Source organism: Chaetura pelagica, unplaced genomic scaffold, assembly GCF_000747805.2.
Source record: "Chaetura pelagica isolate M959 unplaced genomic scaffold, ChaPel_1.0 scaffold585, whole genome shotgun sequence".
NCBI classification, from domain to species: domain Eukaryota; kingdom Metazoa; phylum Chordata; class Aves; order Apodiformes; family Apodidae; genus Chaetura; species Chaetura pelagica.
Genome location: NW_009953404.1, coordinates 221,612 through 231,355, shown reverse-complemented (window position 1 = coordinate 231,355; position 9,744 = coordinate 221,612). Strand labels below are relative to the sequence as shown.

At 46.3% G+C, this 9,744-nt stretch overlaps 1 protein-coding gene across 1 annotated transcript in view; it reads left to right on the top strand.

Annotated features, from left to right (window-relative positions):
• KDM2B (lysine (K)-specific demethylase 2B) overlaps window positions 1–9,744 on the top strand; it is a 112,113-nt gene that overhangs the window by 96,789 nt on the left and 5,580 nt on the right. The window contains exons 14-17 of the mRNA XM_009998406.1: window positions 1,522–1,665; window positions 6,330–6,416; window positions 6,947–7,207; window positions 8,174–8,212. Coding sequence (XP_009996708.1) covers window positions 1,522–1,665; window positions 6,330–6,416; window positions 6,947–7,207; window positions 8,174–8,212 — 531 coding nt within the window. The remainder of the gene's footprint in view (window positions 1–1,521; window positions 1,666–6,329; window positions 6,417–6,946; window positions 7,208–8,173; window positions 8,213–9,744) is intronic.

Here is a 9,744-nt window from a genome sequence, read left to right as displayed (position 1 = left end):
GGAATGCCTGGGACACTTAATGCTGCATCAAACAGGTCTGAAGGCAGTGTGGGACTCAGCTGGGAGTAGGAGTTGTTGACAGCATGGCTGTAGTTCCAGCCCCTCGCTGGGAAAGGGCTCATTGGGGCACCAAGGAGTCTTTAGGCACTTGCTGCTAGCAAGAAAACCTGTACTGCTCCTGGGATGGTTGTTCATGTGTGTGGGTATAAGTCCTTGTGTGGGAGATCAGACAAAACAAGTGGACAGAGCTCTTACGGCTCTGGACAGCTTTGTTTTCTTCTGGTTTACCTGGTGGTGGAATGGGATCCTGGTGATTCCTATTTTGTGCTTGGAGGACGGGTGGGAATTAAACAGCATGTGCAAAATGCTTTTAAAATGAGGCGTGGGTAAGTACTGGCATGAGAAAGCAGTAAGGGGTTGTTAATGGCTCATGTATCGGGTGTTGGTGTGTGGGGCAGCACACTGCCCTCTGTAATAGCTTCAGCCAGGTATTTCCCTCTCTGGAACTTGCCAAAGGATGCACTGTTGCTGCATAGATGTGGTTTGTGCAAGTATCCACTTACAGATTTTATTCACTCCATCTACAAGAGATCCTTGCTGTGAAAAGCCACATCTCTGCCTCTGGCTGCTTAGTATTTCAGGATGTGCAACCTAATCGATTGCATTTCACCTTATAGCAGCTTCTTTTGAGGATCTTCCTTTTCTTTTTTGTTGTGAGGCTTATACTTTACTGCCACAAACCAGAAGTTTGTTCCTCATTAGCACAAAGGTGGCTTTTTAATTAGACTGATATTCAGGGCTTTGACATGGGTGACAAATGTGTGATGCTACAGTTCCTTTTCTGCCTCAGCAAAAGACCAACAAAAAATAATCAGTGCACTTACCTCACTTGTGACATTTGCACGAGAGAACTTCTCTTTTTAAGCGTCTGTGCAGGGCTTTTTGGAATGCTCAGGCTGGGAGCAGGGCCCTAGATAATAGATTGTCAGTCAGGATAAGGTCTGTTCTTGGTTCTGTTGTGGCCTTGCTGTGAGACCTGGATTGGGTCCATAACATCTGTCTGCCCTGCTTGTGAAATCTGGGAGTGCCAAATTACTAGTCAGATTGTGAAGCTTCATGGATGTGAATAGTGATGTTCTAGGTTGCATCCGTTCCCTCCCATTGTACCCTACTGAAGTGGCTTGCATGCCAATGTCTGTATCAGCTTGTAGATTCAAGGAACCCACAAAAAAAAAAATTTCCATCCACCCTGGGATGTTCCATGAATCCAGGTTGCTACAGGGAGGATGCTTTCATTCCATGAAACATCGCTGGATGGTTGTTCTGGGTACCCAGCCCCAAGTGTTACCAGTTTTTCTTGCCCTTGTTGCTCTACTGGGCTGGAGCCTTCAGCAGTTTGCACAATTGATCTTTATTTATCTCCTCTTTGAAATAAGAATACTGTAAATGCACTTTGAGTTCTTCTGTTTCCATATGTCTTCTGTGTCCTGAGCAAGACTTCTTTCTGATCTGTGTAAACAGCCAGTGTTGCCTCATACTGCTGTGTGTCTGGTGTGTGGAGAGGCTGGGAAAGAGGACACCGTGGAAGAGGAGGAGAGCAAGTTTAATCTCATGCTAATGGAATGCTCCATTTGTAATGAAATCATACACCCAGGATGCCTTAAGGTGAGTACAAGATGTGATACATGTTGGAAACAAGAACTGGATTAGTTATCACCTTAATGTAAAAGTAGTGCACAGGAATTGGAAAACTTTGACATGTTCATCTTGGGAAACTGAAGAGAGCAAAGAGGTGGTGTGAGAGGCAGGGTGACAGCCATGGCACACACAGCCCTGATGGGCAGGTGGGGATCCTCTGATGAAACCAGCATCTCCTGTAAGCTGAGACTCTGGCTTTGGGCAGCCTCTGAACTGTGTCTGCATGCAAATGTCTTGTGGGTTTTTTGTTGTTGTTGTTGTTTTTTTTTTCTTTCCTTTTTGCCTCTTGTTGAAGGAAGTGAGGAGTTTCAGTTGGGATGGGAAGCTCAAGAAGACAGAGAAATCTGCCTGTACTTGTGGATGAGTTAGTCTCAGTCCCCTGTATCAGTAGCTCCTTCCTGTGGTGCCACAAACTGCAAATGAGCAGGTTGCTGTTCATCACTGTCCAGGCACAGATGTGCCTTGCAGGGGCAGCTGGCTTTGAAGATGTTATGAGCAAATCTTGCAGTAGGAAGACTACAACTCTGAAGAACAAACCGAGCGAGTTTCAGGCTGCAGGTGTGCTCACCCTTGGCTGACTTGAGTCCTGCGAGCAGCTATAGTCTCTCCTGGTAACAAAAGTGTGATATTTGGGCATGTCTTTCTGTATTAGCATGTAGAAGCCTCCTTTCTCCAGAGCTGGTTTGTTGCAGCTGATCAGCCATTTCCTGTTGCTGATTTGTTTACGGTTAAAGTGATTTGCCAAAGCAAATGTACTCTGACACACCATGCCCCAGAAAGCAGCTTTTGGTCCTTCTGGGATCTCTGGGATGAGAGAGATGTTCCTTATGCAGGCCTGGGGTGACTTTCTCCTGGCCTCTTATTTTTCTTGCTCTGTACATAATCTTGCACCAAGCTCTGCATGTCATTTATCAGAGCAGAAAGTAGGTGTCTGGCAAACCAGAACTGTGGCTGTCTCCCTGATTCATGAAATTGGTGCTCACAGATTGGCTCTGAAAGGGAGCTTTGCTTGCTTGGTTCTGCTTTAAACAAGGCTTTGGGGGCTGATGAAGCAGGGGAAGGAGCTGCTTGTTTTCAGAGGTAGCTCAGTTTTGGCTGGTAGCTGCTGCTGTGCTATTCCAGTCCTCCCTGTGCTCCTCCATCTTACTGTGCCCTGTCACTGACACTTCATGGCTGAGTCCAGAGGACACAATTATTGTCTAGTGGCAGTTCATGTATGGTTTCCTCTCCCCATACCACATTTGGGACTATTTACACAGGATGTGGGTCAGATCTGTGAAATCAAGCAAGTGCTGTTTGTTCTACTGTGCATATGTGGTGTTCTGAGGGCTGTTTCGGTAACTAGGAACAATGTTGCTTTGGGTGTTTCTGAACATTAAGCAGTGGGAGATTGACAGTGTGCCTTCTGTGTCTTGTATTTTAATTTCTAAATGCTTCTGTTGAGCTGAAACGGTGGGGTAGCTGGTACTGCTTATTTACTGAGACAAAAGGGCACTGGTAGGATTTTAGAATCTTCTTGGAAGGCACAGGGAAACAGCAAAAAGGGGAATGCAATCTTTGGATCCCTCCTGGCTCTTTATTTCTAGATTCTGTGATTTTCTGCAAAACAAAAATCTGTTGCAGTGTTTACATGTTGGTGAAGCCTTTGACATGAGCTTGAGCCCAGAGGATGGAGCCCATAAATAGTCTGTGTGTGTCTTTGAATGCAGACACAGCTCCAGGGCAGCTGATTGGGCTGCCCATCAAGAGAAAGTCCCTGGTCCTTCCTGTCCTACTCAATAGAGGCAGCAGTACCTGTGAACTGTCACTCATCTCCAATTAAATGTCTAGCAAATGTAGTTTTGGGAGAGACTGGAATAAACTAGATCAGTGGAGGGAGGAGTGTACTTCCCTGATTTATTCTCATGTGGAGTTAATTCTCTCCAAGATGAATCTCAAAAGCTGGTGGAGTAGTTTGACACATGCAGTGGGTGATGTGTCCTCCAGGGCAGGTTCTTCCAGGTTTGAAGTCCCATCCTCTTCCAGCTTCCCAGTTGGCTGTGTTTGTGGTGGGTTTTCTCCATGAAAAAACAGAACTAGAGGATGACCTCTCTGAGATGTAGGTTTGCTCAGGTGCATGTGTTGTGCCACACTCACAGCCTTGAGGAGCTTCTGGGGAGCCCCAGGTACCAGAGCATGTGAGGTGCTTGTGCTGGAACCATGCTAAGGTCAGCCAGGATGTTCCATGCACTGAGAAGTGTCAGGGAGGTTCTGACATGCTTCTTTCCTGGAAAACATTAAACCAACACAACTACTTGTTTTGCTGAGGAGTTCGTTACAGAAAGGATCCTGTCGAGCACTTTTCAGAGGAATGTTGCCTTTTGTGGTTACAGAGCCTTTGAGCTGAAGTGATCCTGAATTTTTCTTGTTGCGTGTGGAATTGCTGGTAATGCTGGTTCCCAGGAGTGAGCCAGTGCAGGAGCTGCTGCTGCTTCCATGAGAAGAGGTTCATTTTCCCCAGTAGGAGCCTGTTCTTTTTCATCTTACAGGATAATGACAAAGGGAATATTGGGTGCCTTGTCAGAATGGTAGAAATACCAAGACCCCTTCTAGTGCAGTTGCAGTGCTGTCTGTGGCTGCAGCCCAGGTGTGTGGCGCTGCCTGTGCTGTTCCAGAATTCACAGCTCTCACCCAGTGCTGTCAGATCAGCATCCTGGGGTCTCTGTTCCTTAACAAGACCGCTTCCCAGTAGCATAGTCTCATCTTCAGACTTTCTGAATTGCTGACCTCGTGCTGCAGGTAGGTTTCTGAAGAGGCCTCACGCTGTGGCTCAGACACCCACCTGCTGTTTGTAGCAAACACTTGGAACTGGCTCCCACCCAGCCTGAAAGGCTTGGGACAGATTCAGTGGCAGGTTTGTGTGTGTCTAATTAGCTTGCTTACAGTTCCTCACATCTGTTCAGTTCCTTAAACTTCACAGAAGGGACAGAGCTGTAATGCTTTGCCTTCAGTAGCATTTATTCTATATTCAGTGCGGGAAATAACTTGTTCCCAACTTGGGCTTGGGCCAGGAATTGTTCCCCTGAGGCAGAGATGTATACAACAACTCCTGGAGTATCTTACACCTACCATGGGAAAGAAGGTTCAAAGGCACACAGTTGTGATAAAACCAGTATTTAAATTCTGCCCACTTCATTTACTCATTTATTAACTCCAGTAGACTTGCTGAGAGAGAGACTGACATGTCATCACTCCAGCTAGATGGTGAAACTAGAATGGCTGCTGTCTGGCTCGGGGACTTGAGGAAGCAGTTGCCCTAAAACTGAGGGCTGGCACCTGCACAGCCTGTATGTTATTGCTGAGCTGGGAGGAGAGGAGGAAATGTTTCAGAAACATGGAAAAGCTGCAGATCTCTGCCCCTGCCTGTTTCAGCAGCAGCCTCCTGCTCCTGTGCTGCTGATGCCAGTGCCCAGCTATTTGTCTTGACAGCAGCATATTTTTTTTTTCTTGTCTACAATAGTAATAAATTAGTATTTCTCTTTTTTTCTCTCCCCCACCCCCAAGCTTTTTTCTGACTGTATAACTAAACCCGTACATGTGAACGTGCCATCAGTGAGCATATGTCTGTATGTGGAGGGTGTTTTTACTTTAGTTCTACTTTCTATCCTGTTTCATTCACAGAAATGTCTTTTCAGAAACACCTGACTCCAGTTTGGAAAGTAATGGAGGCTCCTATGTGGAAATACAGAAACCAGCAGCTTTTCAGCTGCATGGGGCAGGACTCTGCTGTTGTTGTAGTGTGACAACACTGAGTGTCTGTCTTCTCTTTCAAAAAATAAAATTTCAGTCTCTCAGAGGTAGTGAAGTAGTAAACATTTCCCTTGCATTAGTTGGATAACTGTGGCTCTGAGAAACCTTCAAAAATGCTGGAATGTGTCCAGTCTCGTGGAAAAAAGTGCCTGTTCTCTGGTGGACTTGGCAACCCTCATTTTTATTGGCACGTGGGCTTGAGGGCTGAAGGCACAGGACTGCTAGTTCTGATCCATAAAGAAAAATATTTTAAGGAACATTTGATTACAATGCAGGGTGATTTGCTTCTAAAAATGCCAAACAGTATTAATGTGTGTGAGAGTGTGGGTATGGGAAAAATCCCTTCCTGTTAGAAGATCAGGCTGTGCCTTGCTTGGAGGGGGGGGATGGAACAGGACTGAACTTTGCAAGTCAGGGGTGTGAGATGACATTTGGAGATGGTATAATGGCAGGCCTGGGTTTGGGGGTTTTGTTTTGGGTTGTTTTTTGTTGTTTTGGGGTCAGTTTGGTTTTTTTGCAAGAACTGGGTTCACTGGGATTGTCACTGACCTTCACAAAAGCCCTGACCCTCAACCCTTTGTCAGATACCAGTTGGCCAGCATGCTTTCCTCCCCTCTTCACATCATCAGAAGGGCGTTGGTGCAGGACCAAGGGCTTGCTCAGCACCAGCAGGATGGTGCAGCACCTGCAGTGATCTGTGCTGCTTTTTTGCAGCCATTGGGAGGGCAGCAGTGGATCAGAGAAAATCATGAACTGTACCAGATGCCTCCATATGATCTCCCTGTGGACTTCTGCAGCTTTTTGCAGCACAATTGTGAATTGAGTTGTGCTTCTCTCACCAGGTGAAGGAATCGGATGGTGTGGTTAACGATGAGCTGCCGAACTGCTGGGAGTGTCCAAAGTGCAACCATGCAGGGAAAACTGGAAAAGTGAGTTTAATGGGAATAAGTGGTGCTGGAATGAGATACAAGATCTCAAACATTCCCTCTGGCTTGCAGATATAATTTTGCTCAATACCAGCTTTTCATTTTGTGCTTAATTCAGTTTAGTTGAAAGGAAATAAGCTGATGGTTTTCTGTTCTTGAATAGTTTTTCTAGTTCCATGTCCCAACACTTCACCCATAACCTGGGGAATATTTAAGTTAGTTCTGTGCACTGCTGCATGTTAATTTCTAAAATGAAAATGCTTTTTAAAAAAAAACATAAATCCAAAAGCAATTATGCAAAACCTGAAATGTCTTGGAATTAGTGAAACATTATTTCTTTGCAAACTGAGCAGACACTGTCAAGCCTGTAGTTACAATAATAATTTTATGAAGGTTGAAACTACTTTTAACTCGTTGGTAATAATTATTACAAAGTGTTCAACCCACCAGTGTTGGGGATGACTTGGATAAGGAGGTGAGGAAGGCACAAGGTATAAAGTTTGTTTGTGTTTTGTGTCTCTTTGGCCTACAAGCAAAAGCGCGGACCAGGATTCAAATACGCATCAAATCTGCCCGGCTCGTTGCTGAAAGAGCAGAAAATGAACAGAGACAACAAGGAGGTGACAGATGCTGCAAAAAGGAAAGGGGACTGTGAAGAAACTCCCAGGCGGAAATCGGAGGAACATTCCAAAAAGACTCAAGTTGACTCAATACTGAGGAGAAAGTCAGACGAAGTGCATCTGTGGAGGAAGAGGAAATTCGAGAAGCCCCAGGAACCCACCATGAGGAAGCGGGTATGACAAACCTCTCCTCATGGGCTTCCACAGATGAGTGTGGGATGGCTGAGGGGTGGGATGGCTGGTGTCTCTTGCCTTCTGCCTTGTAGCTCCTCTTGAAATCCCAGATTGTTAAAAAAGAAACTGCCATGTTTTACCTTCCTTCCTGAAAACTGCAGGTCTGACAGGACAGTGGTTTGAGCAGTGACACTCGGGTTGGTGTTCAGAGGCCAGAAACACTGGGCTGTGGCTGCTGTTTTGTTCTAAATGTTGCAAACCCCACTGTAATTAAAAAGTCCTTACAAGATGGCTTGGAGTAGGAACAGGGTGAAAATCAATTTTTAATGAAAATGTTTTCATCTTTAACCACTTGGTGGCGCAGGGCAGCTTGTTTTGTGGCTGATTCAGGGATCTAAGCTACTCCCAACCCCTCAGAGGACCTTTGGAAGTGACAAGTTCTGTAGCCTGCAGAGAGGAGGAGCTGCTCACAGCAGCAATGCAGGCAGCTTTTCCCTGAATGTAACAGTCGGAGCTCTTGGGCCAGGCAGGGACAGTCTGATTTGTCATGTGGATTGCAAAATATGGTAGTTGGACTATATGGAAAAGCAGCTTTGCAGAGGTAGAGGTGAGGACCTAGATTGAATGTGTCTCATGAATAAGTGGCTGATGTCTTGAAATTCAGTCAGGGGCTGGTTTGGTTGCATGTGTAGCAGGCAGTCTGACCCCCAGACCTGAGCCCCTGATGGGAGTTGCTTTGGTGGAATGAGACAGCAAAATGCACTCTGCCAGTTGATACGTGTTTGCTTTCTGGCCATGCTTTCCCTTTCCCCTCCCTTTGGACTCACCATAGTGTTTATGGATGGCTGGAATTGCTCCATGAAAGTCCCTCAGTGTGTGAGGAAGGCACAGTGGATTGCCAGGCCTTTATCAGACAGCACAGCAAATGTCTTGTTTTGGGGTTTTTACTCTTCTTTCTTCCAACAGCTAAAACTTGGAAAGGAAGACAAACTCTTCAGGAAGAAGGTACTTTGCTGTTTTAATAGATGTGTTCTCAATCCCTTTTAATCCCCTCTCCTCTTGGGAGCTGAATGGTGAGCCACTTTCACTATCAGTCATGTCTGTGTGTCACTGCAGGCATTTTTATTATCCCATTTACATCTTGAAATTACAGAGTATCTCTCTCATGGAAGCCTTTACACTTCAGGATAGTTTAGCTGCAGTGTTTGGTTTTATATTTTCTCTTCTGGTGTCCCTTATGGAAATACAGCACCAGGCTGGGTTTGGCCTGAGGAATAAATTTCTGTTTCTATACTGATGTTTCACTCTCCTGTGGGATTGAATCTTGCCCCTACCCAGCAGTCTGTACCACAGCATGTCCCCAGGGTTCCTTGCCTGACACCCCAGGGATGACCTGGCACACAAGTATTGATTACCTCTGATCTGGCACGGTTACAGGAGGCAAATACCTTTAAACTGAGTGTCCTCAGTGCCCTGTGTGAAGGATGCTGCAAGCTGACAGCAGTTGGGTGTTGAAATTCTTTTATTCTAACCTGTCATTAATGTAGAGTGACCTCTCACTTCATAATATGTTAATTTAAAGACAGGGTGATCAGCTTTCTCTGCTGTGCGCTGCAGTCTGAAGCCCAGGAGCACATCCACTGCCTTGATCCAATTAGTTTATTGCAAAGCATAGACCTTCAGATGTAACAAGTGTGCTCACAGCAGTTCCCCTTTTCTTGCCAGTGCAGATCTCTTCTTACTATAGCTATTTCATTTTAACAGTTGGTGGCTTCTTTCTTGCTTGTAGTGATCAGATTAGACTTGAAGTCTTCCCTGCTCTTGGTTTGTACATCTCTCAGGGTTTGATCTGGTGTGCATCAAAGACAGATTTGATTAGTGCCAGCAAGGGAAGTGCAGTTTGCTGTTCTGAGCAGTGACCGGGGCAGGGGAGAAGGTGCCAGCCAGCCCCTGTCAGCCCAGGTTGTGTTGGAGGTGGTGTCAGTGTGAGGTCTCGTCAGACTAGCAGGGTGTCAGGCCTGTCATGTTCCCCCTTCTACATGCACCGGAGCTGGGGGAAGCTTGAGAAGAGGAGCAGAGTTTGGCAGGATGTAAAGGAGCAGCTGAAAGGTAGTGAAATGGGGCTGTGAGTGTGCACACCACTCGGCCACGGAGCGAGTCGGTGATGGCAGTTCAGGTTCCAGAAGCTGAGCTTTTGGCCACGGGGCACGAGTGCACATCAGGCAGTGATTACAGTGGGTGCTTTGCCCAGTGGAGGTGTCCCAAGCCTGGTTTGTTCTGGCCTGCTGGGGAAAAAGCTGTCTCTAGTGTGCTGCTAATCTTCTGTTATGAATTGTCTGCTATGTAACAAGCAAGGCCCTTAAATCTGCAGGATTATTCCTGATGAATAAATACATTTCGCACTCCGCTGGAGTCCAGAGAGCCAGTGGCTGGACTCCTCATCCGTGTGATGGCACTTGAACTTGATACCTTTGGCCGGTGAATGTACCCTTGTGTGAGCTGGGTGGGGCCCGTGCTTGCAGGCAGCCCGACCCCCC